This window comes from Penicillium samsonianum (genome assembly GCF_028829775.1).
Source record: "Penicillium samsonianum strain IBT 33392 chromosome Unknown utg000007l_segment0_segment0, whole genome shotgun sequence".
Taxonomy (NCBI): domain Eukaryota; kingdom Fungi; phylum Ascomycota; class Eurotiomycetes; order Eurotiales; family Aspergillaceae; genus Penicillium; species Penicillium samsonianum.
Genome location: NW_026643265.1, coordinates 1,555,072 through 1,576,334, shown reverse-complemented (window position 1 = coordinate 1,576,334; position 21,263 = coordinate 1,555,072). Strand labels below are relative to the sequence as shown.

The window sequence follows — 21,263 nt, the reverse complement described above, 5'->3', positions numbered from 1 at the left end:
ACAAAAAGTCAAGCTACGTTCTATTAAAGTAGAGCATCGGAAAACGGCACCTTTAAGGACCCTCTAATATAATTTTGATACTCTATATTCTGAATCTACGTTTATTTCCTATTTATATAACGTTGGTTAAGAAATATAAGTTGGAAGGATTTGATGACATGTACTTTTTGTATGGCGATCCCATACAAAAGGGACTTGTTATAATTTTTGCATTACAAGGCTGAACCCTGCGGCCCAACCCGTCACCTGGTGGAGAGGCGGGTCATGTATTGGGACCGTGTTAACCGTGTATCTATACATTGGGGCCGGGAAGTGGAGTTTATCATTTGGCCCCAAGGGCTTTGCTGGGGAAAGAAAATCAGTTCCAACCTTGTAACCACACTATGCTTATTAACTTGTTTATAGGGTGAAAACATCTTGTGCAGTTGGGACCTGGATCTTGCTTACTCTTATCCTCGCCTTTCACAATGCATTTGAACCGGCTAGTTCACACTTCGGGGCTGAATTCAGCAATCAGCTCGGTCCAGGTGCTTCGGACGTTTCTTTTCTTTCTGTTCTTCTACGTTTTACTCATTATCGTCGCGCGCAGACAGTCTTCCCGTGACCCAACCTCAATATTTTTCGATCCAACGAAGGCCTATGATCCTATCTATTCGGCTATTAGGCTTGAGCAGGCAGCTTCTTTCATCGATACAGCAAACAATACTACAGAGCCCCAGATACCAAGAGATCCTCCACGGGATCCTAAATTTTGCCTAGGAATTGCCACCATTGCGCGAAAGGGGGCCAGCTATTTCCAAGCTACTGTAGGCACATTCCTTGAGGGCCTGAGCGAAGAAGAAAGAGCAGACATCCACTTGATTCTATTCATCGCGCACACAGATCCGTCGCTGCATCCCGCGTATGCAGAGCCATGGTTATACAAGTTAGCGGACCAGGTGTTGCTATACAATGCCTCCGAAGTTGACGTTGATCATATACGGTCCCTAGAAACAAATGAGGCCAAAATAGCAGGGCGTGAGAAAGCTCTTTTTGACTACACATATCTGTTGAAGGCGTGTGCAACCATTGACACGCCGTATGTCGTTATGCTTGAAGATGATCTCGTCGCTTTAGATGGATGGTATCATCGCACTAAAACTGCTTTGTCCTCTGCTGAAGAACAGACTCGAGAGATGGGAGCGGCGAATTGTGAGTTTTATAGCCATTGTAGACTGAAGAAATTCTTGACTTTGAATCCTGAGCCCTCGAATTACCTTTCCTTTTACTGATACTTTTTCTTACCTAGGGTTATACCTGCGTCTTTTTTATACTGAAGAATATTTTGGTTGGAACGCCGAAGAATGGCTTACCTACCTTCTTTCGTCTATTCTTGTCGACTGCATTCTGGTCTGCGTTCTCCTAGTCTTCCGAAAATTTAACTCCCACGCCCGCTCCTTTTTACCGAATATGACAATAATTCTTTTGAGTGGTATATTCACACCATTATTGATTGGGCTCTTTTTTGCCATGGGCCGAGCGACGATGCTTCCTCGACCGAACGGCGTACATCAAATGCCCAAATTTGGATGTTGCTCGCAGGCCTTTGTCTTCCCCAAGTCACGGATACCGGAACTTGTCGGGCTATACACATCCAAGCGTATTGGATACGTTGACATGCTCACCGAGGAATATGCAAATGAGAGAAATGAGATTCGCTGGGCAGTGACGCCAAGCATTGTACAGCATGTTGGGCGGAAGAGCTCTAAAGGTGCTGATGTTGCTATTTCATCACACGTCAAGATCAAGTCTAAGGCTGAGTTGTCAGTTGTAGAGAGGCTATGGAATTTCGAGTTTGAGATGAACGATGCAGAAGCTTTGCGCGCGGAACATGATGCTGTGAAGGCGCGAGTGGGTTCTTAATGCTCGGGTTTCTTGTATATCAACTTTCAGACAAGAGCTGTTCCTCTGCTCTGTTAATTCTATATGTGTATAATTTGTACAAAGGGAAAGTGCCGTACAAAATTCCGAAATGTCATCAGGACGAATCGTTAATGTGCCATGAGAGCCAATTATTTTTTTATATTCTTCACTGGGTGTATGAACATCGGAGGCAAGCAAAGGCGATGATATCCCTCCTTTCCATGTATTATTGGCGAATATCAATGGGAAAGTCAAGGGGCTAGCAAAACCACTCACTTCTCTGCATCATCGTAACCTAGCCAGGCTCGATAGATCTTTTCGGGGAATTGACCCAAACATGTAGGGCATTTTCATCGGAATATCATTGTGCTTGTTCCAGCTCCAGATACTATTCCACCCTGCGCTGATTTTACCGGGCTTCCCTGAATTAGCTCGGAGGTTGAGCTCAATGGGATTTGTTTCGTGCGCATGGTAAATGGGCCGAGGAACCTGAACTGCTTTCAACTCATAGTAAAGAGCCCAGGAGGTGGGGGACATTTCACATGCGAATCCAACGCCCTTTTCAGTCTTGTCCGCATGCATAAGCTGGAGCAATCGCGCCGAGACACGGGACATTGCGACGACGGATGCCCGGCGCTGAGTACCTGCCTTCTGAGCATGTTAGCGACTGGACGAAAATCGCCGGATCAAGCGATGTTTAAATTTCTCCAGAAGCCATGTTAGCCTAGGTGGTCAGAGAATATACCTTGAAGGATGAACTGTTTGGCTGCCTTGTACTGCAGTAGCTTGCTCTCTTGGTCGAGATACAATCATGAAAATTGTAAATGCAAGGCTAAGCGCAATCGCAATGAGACTGCGCTTAGGGAAGTTGGCAATAAATGTCGGCATCTCAGCACGAGGTAGTCAACGGGGAGCATTTTCGACATAGAACCATGTGGTTCTCAAGAAGTGATTTAAACAGTATTCGTCTTCATGGTCGTAGTAATGCGTTAGTGGTGTGTATGTACGGAATACATGTAGTGATGAAAGGAAAAGGAGATGCGCAAACACAAATCACGGCCGAACCATGGGCAGATCAGATCCTATTGGCTCTCGGGAGCCTCCAAAGTTTCACGGTTATTCCGCCCGGGCTCCCGGCCCCATGGACGGATAAGGTAATAATTGACACAGTCAGTAAAAGTGCCCCACTTATTACTTAAACAGGCTAGCTTATTACCTAAGTACTATCTACACTGAGACATCAATTTAGTTTTGCCAGTTCAGGGTACTCCGTACGGAGTACTGGCGATAAGTTGCCTCTGTGGAAATATTTTTGATTTATGTAGATTTGATTGATCTAAATGAGTTTTCACCACCAGCTGCGAACTAGCGTTCATTCACGCGTTTACCAGCACTGACCATGGCGCTTTATGGTCAAAAGATGACTTGCCTCAATAATGAGTCCGCAAGATGAAAAGAAGGATCAGTTCAAGGCAATTCCTACCGACAGCCTTTGTGCCCCATTCCCATTGTCTTCTCGTCTCTGGTCTTCCGCCGAGCCCCCTTTTCAAATTCCGTTGACATTCAGACCCCAGACGCTTTCGACTACTACATGTTATTTCTAGTCATAAGTGGAGGAGAACCACACATTGAGTTTTTCCTTGAAATGTAAAAGAGATCACTTCTCATAGGAAATTCAGCCCTACTTTGTACTTTATCCCAAAACAGAAACCGATGTCGTTCGGGAAGAAGTCATTAAAATGATAATGTCCACCATTCGGGGTTAACTGAGCGACATACAAAAAAATACATGTTAAACCAAATGCCAATCATCATCGCTCGCAGCTAGGAGCCGCTCGTGCTCAATATTCAGCTCCGAGGCATCATTCTCTTCAAACCAAAAGGCCCACGTGCTCTGCGTATTGATTTCGAGGTTGTCGCGGCTTGACTGTAGTCCGACATGTTGTATCTGCTGAGGCGCAAGTGCCAACCTCGTCAACCCGCTCTCGGTGGCATACTCCTCAATCATACTGTCCGTTTGTCCGCTTTTCTTTTCTTGTAGGCGGGCCACCAAAGCCGGTACTTGCTCGCGAGGAAATACTAACCCTTGAGTACAACATCCATAGCCGTTCATCTCTACCACACCTTGTAGTGGGAAGAGTGAATATTTTCCAATCATGTATATCAATCCCGTGAAAGCAGGAGCTACCACCAGGCATATAGCGGCGACAGTCCAATTGTTCAAGAAGCGACGAGTGGAAGGCCAGTATCGCCGAACAGCAAACAAAAGAGCATATCCAGATCCAATAACTAAACCAAAAGCCAATAGCATATTTCGATACCAAAAGTCTGAGTTAGACCATGCAAGAGAGGTTTCGGTGAAGAAGAGGCGGAGATATAGCCATGATCCGTTGCGAGCAGTCGGACCATGTGACAGTGTATAAAGGCTGTTTAGGGTTTTGACCAGCCACCCATCTGCGAAAATAACATCATCCTCAAGGACTAATATATACGGGGCACCCGTTTCGAGGCATTGATTAAGGAGGTAAATATAGTCACTAGTAGCCTTGCGGTTAGACAAAATGTTCACAAAGCGGCCTCAGAAACCCAACGTACTAGATTCCTTTTTCATAAAAGTTACGCTCCTCTTCTAGTTTTTGAAGATAGCGAAAATCTTCTCCAGAGACATTATAGGTCGAAACCGAATCCACTAGCCGTTCCAGCCATTTTTGACCCCAGCTAGGATGTTGGGTTGGATCAGTATTTGCGAACAATACCGACAAGTAAAGCGCACGACGCTCCCGAGGATCGAGATCGCTTAGCATGGATCCCACAGCCGCTGCAAAATAGTCGTCTTTGTTGCGCTTCACAGTAGCTAGCGTCGCGCATATCGAAGGTGTGCCTTCGCTCAAAACAGCACTAGGGTCAACCCCCGATGGCGCACTGTAAAAGGAAATGAAATGATTTGCTTGATGTTCTCGTACCAGACTGTACTTCCACTCGAAGGCATCGCGAATATCGAAAAAAGCGGAGTGAGGATCGCGCCAGAAGCGAATGCGACAGAGCTGAAACGTGAGCAGATATACAAAACCTGCCACCAAAAGAATTTTTGCAGCTGGTTCTTGGAGCAGACGCTGTAGCTGCAAACAGGGGCGACTGATTCGCATGTTCGCAAAATGATAATTAGAAGAAAAATATCCACGGTTCTACGGTTCGAACCCTGGAGATTTTCAGATGGGGGCCGTAGGGGGCCGCATGGCGCTAAACTAGATTTTATATTGCCACGGCACCGACACCAATTAACCATTTGGGGGCTGCCCCGCCATCTAGCGTCTAGTAAATACATGTATCCTTATTTAGTTATAGTAAAATACATGTACAGTACGGAGATTGCCAAGATCGATGCTGTTGCGGAATCAACATCGAATACTCCGATTGAATCGAACACTCTGCACTTGTAAAAGAAGATTGGCCATTCCGTCTTGCAGCTTCACTCAGCTTCCAGTATGCTGATCCCGCAAGAATAATGAAAGAGGGAAGCCGGAATGAGTGGTCCACAGGTGGTGACATCGGACTTTTTCTGAAAGTCCGCGGACTTTCAACGTCAATTTCCATCTCCATTTCCCATGGCTCCAGCATCCAGGTAAAAAGAAAAATAGAGAACATAATACAAAATGTATTCAAACCTGATGGTTATAAAATTGAATCAATTCCTCCATTTTCACGGCCATCAACCACCCATCAATCTATAACTATCTCCTATCACATGTCTACCGACGAATCCACCACTCCCACCTTGATGAGCAAACCTCATGACAATGAGGAAAACACATCGAGCCTAGGGGGCGCCGAGAAGGCTGAGCCGGAAACTGAGCCGACCACTTTCTCCTCCGCCTTTCAGGAGGCTGTCTTCATTCTCATTATTGGCTTGTCCCAACTATTCTCTGTCGGCGGTCTAGGCAACGCCGCCTACTCAATGGAACAGATTGGTGCATCTCTTGGCACCAACAGTAATGGGCAAAAGTCATGGTTCCTAGCCTCCTATTCCCTCTGCGGTGGTGTCTTCGTCCTAGTAACCGGCCGCCTTGGTGATCACTTTGGCCACAAATACGTCTTCCTCTTTGGCTGGATCTGGATGGCCATCTGGTCAGTAGTCTGCGGCTTCGCCCACGACGTCGTTCTATTCGATATCGCCCGCGGCATGATGGGAATAGGTAATGGCGCTCTAGTCCCCAACTCCTTCGCACTGCTGGCGCGTGCGTTCCCACCTCTCTCGGTTAAGAAGAACATCGCCTTTGCCTTCCTAGGCTTCTGCGCTCCTTCGGGCTACATCTTCGGTGGTCTGATCGGGGCCATCTTTGGTGAGAAATTCACCTGGCGGTGGGGATTCTGGTTCTGGGCCATCGGCTGCTTTGTTCTCAGTTTGGCGACCTGCGTCATTGTTCCTCACCGAATCGGCTCGCCGATTCCGGGACTGAGTCTCCGCCAGTTTGACTACATTGGTAGCTTGCTCGGTGTGTCAGCCCTGATCCTGTTCTCTTTCGCCTGGAACCAGGCGTCGGTCGTCGGCTGGCAAGAGCCCTACACTTACGCCCTACTTATTGTCAGTGTCTTCCTCCTCGTCGGATTCATCTTCTCCCAGTCCCGTGTCTCTGCCCCCGTCCTGCCAAATTCCATCTGGACCCGCCCTGGTTTCGCACCCGTGGTCACTGCTATGGCATTTGGCTGGATGTCCTTTGGAATCTTCCTCTACTACACCACTGTCTACATCCTCACTATCCATAAGACCCAACCGCTCGCCGCAGTGGCTCAAATGGTTCCCCTGGTCATTGGTGGCATGTTTGCTACCACAGCCGTTGGACTCTTCGTCGCCAAGACGCCTGCACAGTATATCTTCGGCGTGTCCATGTTCTCCTTCTTCATCGGAAACCTGCTCATGAGTTTCGTTAACTACTCGAATGTCTACTGGGCCTTTATCTTCCCCGCTTGTCTGTTTGTCGTGGGTGGGCCCGATTTGTCCTTTGCCTCGTCCGGAATTCTCATTTCGAACGCCGTCCTCCCCGAGGAGCAAGGTGTTGCGGGATCCTTTGTCTCGACGGTTGTGCAGTACTCCATCTCCATTGGTCTCGGTATCGCCGCGGCTGTTGAGTCTCATGTCAATGAGGGAGGACAGAACCCGATCCGCGGATACCGCGGTGCGTTCTGGTTGGGAATTGGATTCGCAGTTGTGGGATTCTTCATTGTTGTTTTCTTTGTTCGCGACCACAGATTTGAGTCCAAGGCAGAAGATCAGCTGGGCCCTGAGGCTATTTCGGAGACAGCGGATGTATGAAGCAATCTGTGATATACTGATTGTATTCTTGTTGGCCGGTATTGACCAGCTTAACATAGCCAATAGATTTGAATAGATTCTTTTTAGAGATAAAACCTTTGTCGAAAAAAGCTGGACTATTTTTTTTACTCGAATAATTACTACACAGTGTACTTGGCCTAGAGAGAGATATGTAATACTATTTTTTAAAAATATTCCTTATATATAGAAAACGTAAACGTCAATATCACAATCATCAATATCAACCTCCGCATACCATGACGATCATGAGAGATGGACCGATTCCGCGATTCTGCTTGACGGTGGGGGCCGAGCCGAGCGGGTTTAGTACGTCGATGGGGAATGTCCAACTTCCCTTCTTACATCCCACTCGAACATGGAGGTTGCCCACCCCCGCAAGAAGCTCACGCTCTCCTGTTCGCGATGTCGCACCTCCAAATTAAAATGTGATCGTAAAGAGCCTTGTGTGAGTGTGCCTGGAGTTTTATGGGGAATGAAAACTCAATTGTTTCTAGTTGGAATGTGTGAAGCGCGACTGCGCCCACCTATGTACGAAAGATGAGCGTCAACCAAGAGCCAAGCGGACCAAAACCCAACATACAGAACCGAACCGCAGCCAAGTGACGCCGGAGAAAGAGGAGGAGCCGGAGATTGAAGAAACGGCACAGATTTTACAGAATTTTGTGGATGTCATTCCTCTCCCCGAATCAGTGGGCGTGGCCCCTGACATCCCCAATCAATACTGGGTGACCCAGGATCCGCAAAGGCACGACCAACAGCTTGCCTTGATCCGAGATGTGGTTCACTCCCTGCCAGAATGGGATATCATCCAACTACTCTACGAGGTCTTTGTCACGCGTTGCCAGGGTCCTTTGGGAAATGTGGTGCACACCCCAAGCTTCATGAAGCAAGCCGATCAATTGCGCCACTGCTTGAGTATGACTGCCCCCGACACGGCTATCGCTAGTACGTTATCTATGGACTCTCTGGCTGTTTTGCTTCTCGCGGTGCCGCTCTCCTTTAAACCCGCTTGGTCTGGCGTCGGCTGACTATTTCCACGCAGCTCGTGCTAGGACTCGCCTTTCATCCAACTGCGTCCCTTTTGGGTGTCCAGCTCACCCCGTTGTCTTTGCGCGTGGAGCAGCTGCGTGCCTCGGATGAGAGTACATCGACATGGCGGTCCCTCGCTGTGCGTTGTCTCCAAGGAGGTATTTCCCTCTTTTGTGGCTCTATCCCCAGCTTACAAGCGGCCATAATGCTCCTGTTGGGTGCAAAAGTGACCTCGTTGGAGCTTGATGCCGTCTTGGTTACCGCCATTTCGGGTGCGCGAAAACTTGGATTGCATCGCTTGGGCAATGCCAATTTGGATGCCGCGCCTTTCTTAGATTATGGCTGGGCAACCGCCGAGCCACCTCACATTCGCACCGAAACTGCGATTCGAATCTGGTAGGCACCCCGAATACTCGGACTTTGTTCCCTTGGGGCGAGGCGCTAATCATTCGGGACCGCTAGGTGGGCTCTTGTCATGAGAGACTGGTCGCGCGGACAAGCTCTTGGCTACTATACTATCCGCCCCTCACAATTTAATACCCGGATGCCGTTGCACCTCAATGACGACGATATGCATAGGGCACATGGCAAAATTCCCGAGCGCCCTCGGTCCGAGTTTACCATGCTTTCATATACGATTCACGCGTTGGAAATATCCAGCATTGTGCGGGAATTAATTGATCTCGGGGATGCCCCAAACGAAGCTGCCCAGCGGCGCCAGCACCTCAATCAAAAGTACGAAAAGTACGTGGCAAGTTTGCCGTCTTACTTTAGATTGGCAAGCACCGTCGGACTCACAGCCATGGGTCCCATGGCCGCCATCCCAGTTCAAAGATTCATGTTGCATCAACAGCTATGGAGTCTACTCCTCCGCCTGCATCGCGCTACTCTTTCCTCTCCCATGGGGCGCGCATCCTGCCAGCAGCTGGCTCATAACATTATCAACACGCAAGCCCAGATCCAAGCCCGTTGCACAGTTTGTGGCTCACTATCCACCAACGAAACACAACTCTTCAACGCGGCCGTTGTGCTGGTCTTGGGGCTACTGTTTGATTCTTCGTCGACCGAAGCCGAGCGCTCGAGTGCCCAACTCAGTCGCTTAATGACGCGAGACCATATTCGGGAGGCTATTGAACTGTTGCGTACCAAGATTTCACCTGAGGGACCCTCCGGGGATGCTATGCCCCAAGAATTGCTCCAAAATTCGGTGTCGCGCAGTGTTATGGCCCTCGAAGCACTGATGAAGTTGGAAGAGGATTCTGGTGAACGTGCAAACCGCCATGCGGGATCGAACCAGAAGCGTCCCCTCTATCGCCAGGTGGTGGAGATCCTGAAGACCTTGAATGGTCCAACCACTTCTGCTGCTTCACCCGTTCCGATATTATCAACTCCTGGGGACACCTCTTTGACTCACTCGATGCCTATCGCGGATGGCTTCCCCGATCTAGATGTAATGCCCATTTTGTCTAATAGCTTGAGCCCTAATATGTGGGATTTCTTGGACTTCCAGCTACCGGAAGACGTAGGCAATGAGAAGCCTATGGCCGGAGATATTAACGGGGCTATAGGGTTGCCATGAGAGCCGCAAACCCATGCTATAGAATATGGGCTCATATCAAAAAGCTTCTTGGGCAGTCCAGATATCAAGGTACAAGAAGATATGGATATCAATATGTGGAGCCTCAATTTAGGCTTCTATATACAACAGGTTTGGATAAAGTGGCAGATGATGATGATGAACGAAAAAAAGAAAACAGAAATATCGTAAAGTTTCGTCATAAAAGGGGGTATATTGCTTGTGGGGTAGCAGATATGTCGGATCTCACTATCCAACACCAGGAGCGTTTCCTGTGACGGGGCGTCCCTCCGCATCATCTTGTGCATTTTCCTCTGTAGCATTTGTGTTGGGCCTAGGCTCTCTATTCAAGCCACGATCTTGCTCCCTATCCCGCTGCGGCAAGGGCTGCGGAAACTGCATTTCCAAAAGCCGTCGTCTGCGTCTTCCGATTCGGACAGCATGCAGGAAGTTGACACCAACCTGGGCGAAGAAGATCGCCAGGAAAGCGCCAATCACAAATCCTTGAGAGACGTATGTAACGTATGTTTCATCTCTCTGCTCTTGTTGGCCAATGTCGCGGGTTTGATCACGTTCGTTAGGTATTTGCGAGCTAATACCGGGGAACGAAAGCCCGGAGCCACCAAATGAGACCGAGACCGAGAAAGAAAATGGTGTCAACGACGTGAATATATTCGGCGATATCGAGGTAAAGACTCCCGATAAGGGCCTCAATAGTAGAGGGATGATGCAGAAGATGAGGAGAGGGACGGATAGTCATAAGACAGAGTAGAGTGATGAGCGAGTAGACCTAATAGAAAATATCAGCATAATATCTAACAGGCAGAAGGGATGTTCAACCTACCAGTCTCGAGCCTCGAGTTGTCTCGCCCATTTTACCGAGATCTTCAGTCTCTCTCGAACACTTGTGGCGGCGAGTATGGGATATTTCTCTTCTTCGGAGATGGGCAAAATGCTTGCAAACCACCACGGGAAGCGGGCTGCATCTGTGGGGATGGGTCCATATGCTAGCATGACGCGGGGGTGCAGCCAAGGAGCCCCAGATCTGCGCTGGTTGCTGATGAACTCTCTGGCTGAGACGAGTAACTGCTGAGTTGGCAGTGAGTCTAACGAGGGATCGGATTCATTCTCTTCTGGGAGAGCATTTACACCGTCTGTTGAGGTCTCCATCGACTCAAGCCGCTCCTCCTCTGCGAGCGAGATATCATCTACGCGCTCTGTTCTAGCAACATAATAGCCATCCCGCATTTCCGAGTCGACGATCCTGAACCGCGACACGCCTGTAGCCACCACAAGACTGCGACCATCCGGAAGCAGTTCATATCGCTCGATCATCAAGAGCGTTCCGTATTGCACGAACGGTACGTCATCCAGCTGACCTGGCAGTACCCGGCCTTGCCGGTTATACATGACCATGCCGAACTTTCCATTTCCATGTGCGAGAACCCGCCGAATCATAAGTCGGTACCTGGGCTCGAAGACATGGAGGAAAGTCGGCATTGTCGGGAATGATAGCGTGCACACAAAAAGTGGCAAATTCTTCTCGTAATCCGGACCTATCTCATCCTGGGCGCTAGTCTCCCGCCTAACTGAGATCTGGTCGGGGAAAAAGTAGTTGATCAGCCGCGCCAGAGTCTGATTTATTGGCTCTGATTGTAGATCATTCGGCATGCCTAGCTTTCGGCGACAAATGGGACATAGATCGGTGTGGTCCAAGACCCGCGCGACACATTTACGGCAGAATGTGTGGCCACAAGGCGTGGTCATCGGGTCTAGAACGAGCGCATAGCAAACCTGGCAGTCTAACTCGGCGCGGAGACTGTCTCGCAGTGTTTGGAAGTGAATGAGATCCTGCGATTCAATGCTTCCGGCTGGGGTTGTAGAATCTCCATAGATAACTTCGCATGCATCAGACGGGAACCGGCCTTCCAGTGCCAGGCTATATATTCCCCCCAGCCACCCATGCCGCTGCAACTGGCCACTCCCATTTGGATTCCGCCCATCAGTCTTCCATCGCAGTAATGGTCCGTCATCCTCGGACCAATCTCGAGACACGTTGTTTGCCCTGTTTGCCTCCGGCCCCAGTATTTCGCCAAAAAGACCAACAAACTTCCCAAGCAGCACATCAGCGCCACAATCTCCAACACAATGGTCCCCAACACACGCGCCATTTCCTTTCCAAAAGCATGTAAATTCTTGGTCTCTCCCCTCAGCCACGGGGTAAGTAATACCCGTGCGTGGCCGAAAGGCGGGTAAACATTCCCGACAGACCGAATTCCCGCATGGCAGGCGGAGCGGACTTCGCAAAGGTCGGGAGCATTGTTGGCACTGGATCAACTGGATGACCAGATGAGGCAGACCTGTTGTATCGCTAGGTGTATGCTCTTCCGAGCTTGAAACATCTGAGCTTGAGACCTCCGGGCTCTCCATTACGGTCGGGATGGGTTCAGCGTTGGTCAGGTGTGTCGTGGATAGGGACTCGGCTGCATCTTCCATTATACTGTAGTCGGGCAAAAAGCGAGATAAATAAGGATGACAACAGAATAAATAATAAAGCTCGGGGTTGGGGGATCCGCTATCTGCAGTCGGGTAGGTGCGGGTCAACTTTAGATAATCGGATCAGTGACCATCCATGGATCCCGAGGTCCGTTGTCACAGTACATCATGTACAGTACTAATACTGGTGTACATTAAGGTACATATACATATAAGTACTACGCACACACTAACCTCATTTAGCCGCCATTTTATACCAGCACGTGATAGTATATAGGCCTGGGATTTTTGGAACTGTAGTGCACCGATATATATCTCTTAACTTCACTTCGACAACACCTTAAATTATTTTCGAAGGGAACACTTAGAAGGACATCTCCATGACTAAAACCCAACGCGTTAATCCCACTCTAGTTAGCATAAAATCGACTATGTACTATGAGATCTACTGTGTGGAAGACGTCGAAGATATTGTTGAAGCTACGTGCTATGTCCATCTCGACGGGCATCGCGGCGCAGAAGCCCATTCGCACTGGACAGCTGGTTTAGGCAATGGACCTAGTACAAACATAGAAGACAGATAAATAAACCCTGGCATAAAACATCAAAATTATTGAATACAATCACCCATCAGATAAAAGTTGGGTGGATGCTGCAGTCATTGGTTCTAACTCGGTAAAGGCCGCATGAGCGGCCAACTATCCTTATCAAATATTGATACGTAAGTAATCTCTCACTTTACAACCTTACGCTTTCTCATCTTGGGCCTATTGATCTCTTTCAGAGTGATTTCATCATCTCGCGCCAATTGCTGGGTGCCTGGTTTCTCGGGCAATCATGGGACAGATCCCGTTTACCCAGGTAATCTTAGTGAGAGATCAGAGTGGTCCCCCTGGTCTGATTACTGCCGTTTATTAACTAGTTAGATAGTAGATAGCTTCTCTCTTTCCTCCTCTCTCTTTCCTCCTCTCTCTTTCCTCCTCTCTCTTTCTCCTCTCTCTTTCTCCTCTCCGTCCTTTTGCTCTGATAGGAATCGACTACACTGTTTCTCTATTGATCATCACTGTAGCGCGATCCCAAAGAGGTTATGAGCCAGTTTTGCTAGCTGGACCACTACCTAGCAACCTTCCAAGGTTTCTCTTGAAGCCTTTCCTGGACCCACCCGTACCCCACAAATTTTCACCCAGTCAAATCGGATTTGATCCACCACTGCAACGCTGATAATAATTATTGACATTTAATCTCGCAGTTATACTGTACTCTTACCACTTCGTCTATGTGGATGAACCGGGGTGTGGTAAGCGGATAGGGTTCAGAGGTGCTAATGTTCTGGTTTGGTGGCGTGATTATAGCCTTTCAATTTCTAACACATCATGAATCATTTCCTCTTCCGTTTGCGTAGTACGGACAGTCTAGACTGTTTCTATTACACTAATTTAAGGCGGTTATTTGAGTGTCAGATGTTCCGGTTATGGTCGGAAAGTGTCCCTGGCCATGGTCTGGCTGCTTGTCGATGGTGGAGATGACTGTTTTAACTACAGTCTATTGCAGTACAACGCAATCTCGCTGGAACAATAAGCTTCGATACGTGAGACAGAAGTTCATATGACCCTAGCTAGGCTCAATATGGACTACGTATTAAGCGACATATGCGGATATATTTAGAAAGGTAGAAGGGATACTTGTGACTCTCGGTATTCACCTATTAAGAAACACTCTTGTTTGTCGATATATATATCTCTATACTCATTTAACCATAATTCTCTTACTCCTCTCTTACTCCTCGTTCGTTGAGACCTAAAGACTAGTGTCTTCGCTGTGACCGAATTTTAAGTCCAATGGATGCGTTGTCGCGCTCCCTGAAGGTTCGTGCCCTTGAACTCGAACTTGAAGGCCTTAATCCCGGGCCCAGCCGTTCGCGAGTCCTTGAACAGTTAGCAGAACTCTGCTCTGATCAATACGAAGCCGTCAATAAGTGGAAATCTCTTGAGGATGCATTAAAGTACCTCGGCGAACTTATTGAAAGCACGAGTGATGATGACTTCCAAAATACTGCGCGCCTTTCATTATCCTATTCTAGATGCCTGCGTAGTCGCTTCATGCGCGGTCGGCATCCAGATGATTTACGCCATGCGATCGAGTTTGCAACCAATTCCGTTATGCAGATAGGACATCTTGCAGAAGAAGAAAATAAACCTCTGCTAGTGGAAGGTGGCGTGAACCTTCTTTTATGTCTCTTTACGAAGGTCAATCAGCTTCACGAAAGCACAGAGGAGGATTTTGATAACATGGTTAATGCAGCTAGGGATGTTGAAGATTCGGTCCGTGAAGATGGACTTGAGGATATGCTCCGTCTGCAAGTGATGAATGTCCTGGGACTTGTTTACCAGATAAAGTGGGAACGAGATCAAGAAATTGACGACTTAGTTCGCTCGTTGGCGTGGGGCCGTCAAATTATCGAATATTTATCTTCCCATGGCCAACCGAGTGACCGCGCGCTTAGCAATCTTGCCTTCCGTCTACAAAGGGCATATCTCTGTTATCTTCGTGATAGCGAAGTACTTCCCAAGTTTGGAATCTCAGATGGAGAACAACTTCTGAACCAGGCTCTGGAGTATCTCGAGGCGTCATTTTCCCTACATGGTGGACGGCTGCTCTCTGGCGCAGAAGATGCATTAACTTTTGTTTCGTACATCAAGAGTTTTCCCATCGGACGGAGGAGAAGCATATTGGGAAGATGCTACAAAATTCTCCGATTCAGCTTGAATCGTTTGAGGGAGCTGTGCCGAGTTTCATCACAGGAAGACCAACAGGACAACATAAGCACGTTTTACGGACTTTCCCGTTACACTGCAGCTGCTAGTCTCGAAGCTGACGACAACCCTTACGAGGCGCTTCTGCTCCTAGAGGAAGGCCGTGGCATCGCAATTGCATCTCAGTATGAGGACGTGCAAGACACGGCGCTCGTCTGTTCTTCCGATGAAATGCTTGGAAGACGATTCGTTGAGGCACGGAACGCTATCAATTCTATAGTTGATAGTACCGCTTCATTTCAAGGTGGAGTGGAGAGAGTGAGAAATCTCGAAATTATTCGAGATGAACTACGCATGATTCCTGGAGCTGTTCCCCCCCTCCCCCTCCGACAAGTTAAGCAAGGAGAATATACTGGATCTCGCGGAAGGCAGAGATATTGCATTGGTCAATGTGACGGATATACGAAGTGATGCAATCATCATCTCCAAAGGCGAAATCAAAAGTGTGTACCTTGCGGATCTTGACGAGGACCAACTTGCAGAAGAAAGTTGGGAAATTCAGACCCGCCTTGCGGAAACAGACATAGATGTCTTTTATGATCTCCACCAGCTACTATCAACATATTTTCGAGACCTTTGGAAGAAGCTTGCGAAGCCGGTCCTGGACAATTTGGGACACGAAAAGTCTGTCTTGTCTTCTGACACTTGGCCCCATATTTGTTGGATTCCGACAGGGATTCTTTGTCTATACCCAATACATGCGGCTGGCCTGGGCTTGCACAAGGACAGTAATGTGATGAACCGAGTTATTTCCTCCTATGCACTTAGCTTAAGGAGCCTCTTCCGCAATCATGAGCGCTACAAGAAGTTGAATTCTATGGATAAGCCAGACATCAAAGAAGGCATATCTGCCCTATCTTCCATCGACATTGCTGTTGTCTCGATGCCTGAAACTCCAGACAGGCAGCCATTAACACTATCCGAAAAGGAAGCTGATTACATCAAAAATTTGTTTCCTAAGTCGCAAGTCCTTATCGGTGAAACAACTCAAGCCGTACTCGAAGCGATAATGAAGGAGCCCAAGGTAGTCCATTTTTCATGCCATGGAGAGGTTGACTACGACCGTCCCCTGCTGAGCAAATTTTTAACAAGAGATTGGAAGGAAAATCCGCTGAATATAAGCCGATTGCAAACCCTGGACATTGGGAAGTCTGAGCTCGCTTTTCTCTCAGCCTGTTTCACCGCAAACGCAGGTGTTGAAAACTTACAGGATGAACACGTTCATCTAGCGGCAGTCTTGCAGCTAGCAGGGTTTTTGAACGTTGTGGGATCTGCTTGGTATGTCGGTGAGGAAGCAGGACTTGAAGTGACTAAACGCTTTTATGAACGACTTGGGCAAGATCAACGAGACTGGGCGACGACCACGGTTGAAGCATTGCATTTTGCAGTGCGAGATTTTCGTGAAACAACCCGTACCGCTGCAAACAGAATGAGAGGAGATCCTGTGATTTGGGCACCATTTTTGCACTATGGGTTTTGATGAGTCCGGATCAATACTCTCCTATGTATGATCAGCGGAGCGGATCCCCTATAGAGACCCCTGTCGTCTCTATAGATGAGTTAGGTAACTAAAAGTCTTCCTTTCGCCATATGTAATCACGCCGCTTGCTCGTAATCCAGACCCCCAGATAGTTTACAAGAATCAGAGCCTTTCATGCCAATTGGCTGCTTCTAATTGTTATTATATATTTTTGGTGTCAACACGAATACAAATACTCAATTCGTGCTGAACTCTATTCCAATACTAGACTCGAGGCTGTATTTGGCCGTTGCTATATTGATATACACTATCACTGTCACACTTGTGTCGGTTTTAGGTGATCTTTTTGACGGTCAAAACCCCGTCAAATCAGACTCCTGATTAGGGAAAGTTCTGCCGCATTATTATTAGCGGCGGGAAGATCTGATCAATGAATACTTCACATATGCCAACGCTCGAAGGACAGACTTAGGGGATAGTTTCTTAGTCCCCGCTTAAGGTTCCCACGAGATCGCTTTAAATGGAGTGGAGTTTTTTGACATTTTTCATATCCAAGGATAAAGCACCTTAGTTAAATTCGTTTGTAATCCCATCGCGTAGCTACTACTACTCCTCCTCGTCATCGTCTTTGTCATACTGTTTAATCAACTGTGAAAGCTCGTTCTCTTCAACGTCTTTGAGCTTAATGGTTAGTATCTTGTCCTCCTCCTGCTGCGTTCCTTTCACTCTCTGGTACGACCAGTGCCAAGAAACATCACTTTTAAGTGCCGGCTCTTGTGGAGAACTTGTGTGAAAATCTAGTCTCTGAACTTCAATCCCAAAAACACCATTGACCTTTCCTGAACCGCTTCCGAAACTATCTGCACCGAGTTCTCCTTCGATATGGAGAGGAATTTGGGCTGTTGCTTCCAACGGTACTGTTACATAGCCACCACCGCCCCCACCCCGAAGTATAGCCCTTGTGAATTCTGCATCGTGCAGCACTTGTATGCCAATAACAAAATAACAGGGTGCTTTGTAACGGGCCATTTCACCAATCCAACTTTTGACATCGGGATCCTTGCAAATGCGCTTGAAAACATCTGATGCATTTTTAAGCGCCCGATACTCAAGTTTCTGAGCCTCGATTGAAAGTAGATTTGTGCTTTGGGCATTGGCTTTAAAGCCGAGATATTTAGTCAAGGCAATATTGAAGCGACCCCGCGTGTCCGTTGACACAATTGTCTTATAGGGCTCTTCTGGATTGGGGTCGGTGGTGTCGTCGTCGGTCACATGAGCACAACATTTGGTATAAGTATCCACATTCGGGATTAGTGGGTTGCGAATAAGTTGCCCAAGCGAGATCAGATCCTTTGGGAACACTTTGGGAAGGAGGACGGCGTTAGTAGTTGGCATGTCTCTAGAGCTAAGACACAAGTGTGATAGATTAAAATATCCGTATCAAGAAGGGCGGGGGTTCTGGTATTGGATTCTTGTGCGCATTATATGTTGAAAGAGCTCGTAGGCGAAAGCAAGGAATGCGCGCTCTTCAGTAATTACTCCATATTATACTCTATTGTTACCCCGCAGATCTTTTTTGGTCTGCAAACGGTTAGTGTCGACGAGTACTGGAACTAGATCAATCCAAAAGGGCTACGACGCCTCAAGTCACCGAGTAAGGTTACGTACGTCACCATTTTTCGTTCCGGCTGACTTGGATCCTTATAAAAAACTGACGCAGCCAACAACTAGAAAAAGTATATCGGCTGTTACAATTCTTCCTATCCACGGGAAGATATTGGCAATTAAGTTCTATTGTGTATCTCTATCACCAGATCACGAAATATCTCAACCATAGCCCAAATTAATTATAGGTCTTTTGTCAAAACTATTTTTAAGTCTTCTAATCTGGACCTGCAAATTCAACACCCGGTTATACAGGACCTAGCGAGCGTAGGAGACTCCCCTAAAGACTGTACTGGGCACTGTCAGAGCCTCGTGAAAGGAGCCAATTCGGAGTAGTACAACATTTTGACTTGTTTTGTACCTTCTTATTGCTCAACTATTACCTTTCATAAGTAATATAAACTATAATACTAAAAAGAAAAAGAGAAATAAATAAGTTCTAAAATTATTTTACTCTATATATAAATATATACTATATTAATATATATTAAATATATATATCTACAACTTTAGTATAGTTACTTAATATTTTAAAATACACTCTTATATTTAAAAAAACTAGTAGCTAACACATATCACCTTCCTATATAAAATAAAGCATTTTAAGAAGTAATTAATACTAAACCAGACATACTTCTTTTAATTACGAGGAGATTTCTTAAAATTTCCTTTACCTTATTAGTAGGTGTAGTATTTCAATTTAGGAACTATAATAGAGTAAAATGACAGTATGTTATTTAAATATTTATACCACAATTTATATAAAAACTGGGTAGAACTAGGCCTAAACTGGGTTTTCTAGAGCCCTACTCACTAGGTCTGGGTTGGACCTGGGTTATCAGCTTTCGACCTAGACCCAGACTGGGTTGGGTTTTGGGTCGTGCGGAAGACTAGTTCCCCGATTAGTTTAACGGCGTAGTCGCCGGTGCTCTAGCCTTCCGGTAGGTATAATGGTCAAACTAACTATTTAATTGGTAACGTTATCTAGAAAGACCTGGACTACTACTCGCCTAGCTATAAGCTCGAGAAGATCATAAATATGACCGTCGTAAGCTGCGATCCCCTAGATGGTAAGACTAACGGTATTGTATCTGGCTCCGACTTATATCAGCATCTAAACTGGGGTTCTATCCTAGGTGCTTCATGGCCAAAGCTTTTCATCATCTCTGCAAATAACTAGCGAAAGTGATGCAATCGGTAGTCAATTCGCGGTTAACATAATGTCAGTGGAATCCACGGACTAATACTGAGATTACCGGATTGAAAGGAAAGAAGAGAGGTAACTCGGGATCGAGGAATTCTTTTCCCGGGCTGTTGAAGATGTCTATCTCTACCTACTAAACCCACGCGGTTTCAACGTCCCAAGACCCCTCACCCCTACTGCCCGCCAACATGCTTTCTGTGCGATGCAAAAACTGACCAAAGCCTCGAGCACCTACGACCCCTCCATCTTCCCTGTCCCAAACCACTTGTCCACGAAGAACAGTGTAGCGCGGCCACTGCTTTACCTTGTGTCCCTCGAATGGGGTGTAGTCGACATCGTGATGAAGGATGTCGTTGGTGATAGTCATATCAAGATTCCCGTCGGGGTACCAGATGACAAAGTCGGCATCACTGACCTCCGGGATAAGAGCGCCTTTTCTCGGGTACATGCCATACAATTTCGCCGGGTTGGTCGATGTCAACTCCACGTATCTTTGTATCTTAAGTCGATCAGCCGAAAGTACCAATGGCATTCGGGTCTCGACGCCAGAGAATCCGTTGGGAACTAGGTGAAACTGCCCATCGGGGCGTTCCGCTGTCACGCTCGATCCTTTGCCTGATATCGAATCGTTGAAGTTAAACGGGCTGTGGTCGGACGAGAGAATGGTAAATGTTCCGTCCTCGAGACCGGCCCAAATAGCCTCATGGTCGGATTTGTTGCGTAGTGGTGGACTGCAAACACACTTTGCCCCCTCGAGTCCAGGCCGATCCAGATTTTCGTTGCTAAGGAACAAATATTGAGGACAAGTCTCGGCATAAATTGGAAGCCCCTTTGCCTGGGCTTGTCGAATGTTATCGACGGCTCGAGGATTAGAGACATGTACGATTAATATGGGAGTATCAATAAACTCGGAAAGACAGATTGCACGGTAGCTGGACTCAATCTCGGCGACGGCAGGGTGTGAAGCCGTATGGTACTTTGGTGCGTATAGTTGACGCTCATGCAGTTTTTTGGTCATCCACGCAATCACAGAATCGTTCTCGGCATGCACCAGGGTTGTGACTTTATGTAGACGGGATTGAAACAAGACATCCAAGAATTGCTCGTCGTTGAGGCGCAAATCTTTGTACGTCATATATATCTTTACGGACGAGATTCCTAGCTCTCGGAAGGCTGGAAATTCCGCAAGGGTCTTTTCGCATGGGTTGGATATGATGAGATGGAACGAGTAGTCGCTGTAGCATTGGTCTTTGGCACGTTCATGAACGCAAGCTAGAGTTGCGAGAACACTATCTTCATCCTTCCGTTGAGGTGCAAAGGCTACGACGGTGGTTGTACCTCCCGCAATCGCGGCACGGGTGCCTAGGAGGGTCAGTTATTTTGATTAAACACGCTAATTGCCGGCTCTGGAGACTGGGAGACTAACCGGACTCGAAGCTGTCTGCAGTGGACCCGAGTCCAAAAAGCGGCGGCTCCTGAAGGTGAACATGGGCATCAATCCCTCCTGGCTTGAAAGAAGGTCAGCACATAGCCACTAGTTCACTCGTGATAGAGGTGGGAAAAGACCAACCGTAACCAGAGCTCCCTTGGCGTCGATGGTCTTTTTGGCCTTTGAGCCAGCCAGAGATCCTTGGGGGAGAATTGAGTGAATCTTCTCGTCTTTGATGCCAATGTCACATTGCACCACGTCTTCAACGGTGGCCAAAGTACAGTTCAGCACGATGAGATCCAAATCAAGAATCGATTGTTTGGTCATATTGAAGATG

At 47.4% G+C, this 21,263-nt stretch overlaps 9 protein-coding genes across 9 annotated transcripts; 4 read left to right on the top strand and 5 right to left on the bottom strand.

Annotated features, from left to right (window-relative positions):
• Positions 1 to 467: 467 nt before the first annotated feature.
• Positions 468 to 1,902, top strand: N7471_011432 (uncharacterized protein; the record flags this gene model as incomplete). The annotated part of the gene is made up of 2 exons (XM_057284151.1): positions 468 to 1,191; positions 1,289 to 1,902. The coding sequence occupies 2 exons, from the start codon at positions 468 to 470 to the stop codon at positions 1,900 to 1,902; spliced, it is 1,338 nt and encodes a 445-aa protein (XP_057130417.1).
• Positions 1,903 to 2,187: 285 nt separating this feature from the next.
• Positions 2,188 to 2,517, bottom strand: N7471_011431 (uncharacterized protein; the record flags this gene model as incomplete). Its single annotated transcript, XM_057284150.1, has 1 exon — positions 2,188 to 2,517. One exon carries the CDS (start codon positions 2,515 to 2,517, stop codon positions 2,188 to 2,190), a length of 330 nt encoding a protein of 109 aa, XP_057130416.1.
• Positions 2,518 to 3,694: 1,177 nt separating this feature from the next.
• N7471_011430 (uncharacterized protein) lies at positions 3,695 to 5,048 on the bottom strand (the record flags this gene model as incomplete). Its single annotated transcript, XM_057284149.1, has 2 exons — positions 3,695 to 4,439; positions 4,498 to 5,048. 2 exons carry the CDS (start codon positions 5,046 to 5,048, stop codon positions 3,695 to 3,697), a joined length of 1,296 nt encoding a protein of 431 aa, XP_057130415.1.
• Positions 5,049 to 5,647: 599 nt separating this feature from the next.
• N7471_011429 (uncharacterized protein) lies at positions 5,648 to 7,213 on the top strand (the record flags this gene model as incomplete). The annotated part of the gene is made up of 1 exon (XM_057284148.1): positions 5,648 to 7,213. The coding sequence occupies one exon, from the start codon at positions 5,648 to 5,650 to the stop codon at positions 7,211 to 7,213; it is 1,566 nt and encodes a 521-aa protein (XP_057130414.1).
• Positions 7,214 to 7,589: 376 nt separating this feature from the next.
• N7471_011428 (putative C6 transcription factor) lies at positions 7,590 to 9,842 on the top strand (the record flags this gene model as incomplete). The annotated part of the gene is made up of 4 exons (XM_057284147.1): positions 7,590 to 7,679; positions 7,729 to 8,220; positions 8,277 to 8,659; positions 8,726 to 9,842. 4 exons carry the CDS (start codon positions 7,590 to 7,592, stop codon positions 9,840 to 9,842), a joined length of 2,082 nt encoding a protein of 693 aa, XP_057130413.1.
• A 753-nt stretch (positions 9,843 to 10,595) lies between these two features.
• Positions 10,596 to 12,335, bottom strand: N7471_011427 (uncharacterized protein; the record flags this gene model as incomplete). The annotated part of the gene is made up of 2 exons (XM_057284146.1): positions 10,596 to 10,629; positions 10,684 to 12,335. 2 exons carry the CDS (start codon positions 12,333 to 12,335, stop codon positions 10,596 to 10,598), a joined length of 1,686 nt encoding a protein of 561 aa, XP_057130412.1.
• A 1,838-nt stretch (positions 12,336 to 14,173) lies between these two features.
• N7471_011426 (CHAT domain-containing protein) lies at positions 14,174 to 16,628 on the top strand (the record flags this gene model as incomplete). The annotated part of the gene is made up of 2 exons (XM_057284145.1): positions 14,174 to 15,406; positions 15,483 to 16,628. 2 exons carry the CDS (start codon positions 14,174 to 14,176, stop codon positions 16,626 to 16,628), a joined length of 2,379 nt encoding a protein of 792 aa, XP_057130411.1.
• A 606-nt stretch (positions 16,629 to 17,234) lies between these two features.
• N7471_011425 (uncharacterized protein) lies at positions 17,235 to 18,023 on the bottom strand (the record flags this gene model as incomplete). Its single annotated transcript, XM_057284144.1, has 1 exon — positions 17,235 to 18,023. One exon carries the CDS (start codon positions 18,021 to 18,023, stop codon positions 17,235 to 17,237), a length of 789 nt encoding a protein of 262 aa, XP_057130410.1.
• Positions 18,024 to 19,630: 1,607 nt separating this feature from the next.
• Positions 19,631 to 21,253, bottom strand: N7471_011424 (uncharacterized protein; the record flags this gene model as incomplete). Its single annotated transcript, XM_057284143.1, has 3 exons — positions 19,631 to 20,859; positions 20,924 to 21,005; positions 21,068 to 21,253. The coding sequence occupies 3 exons, from the start codon at positions 21,251 to 21,253 to the stop codon at positions 19,631 to 19,633; spliced, it is 1,497 nt and encodes a 498-aa protein (XP_057130409.1).
• Between the last annotated feature and the right edge of the window lie 10 nt (positions 21,254 to 21,263).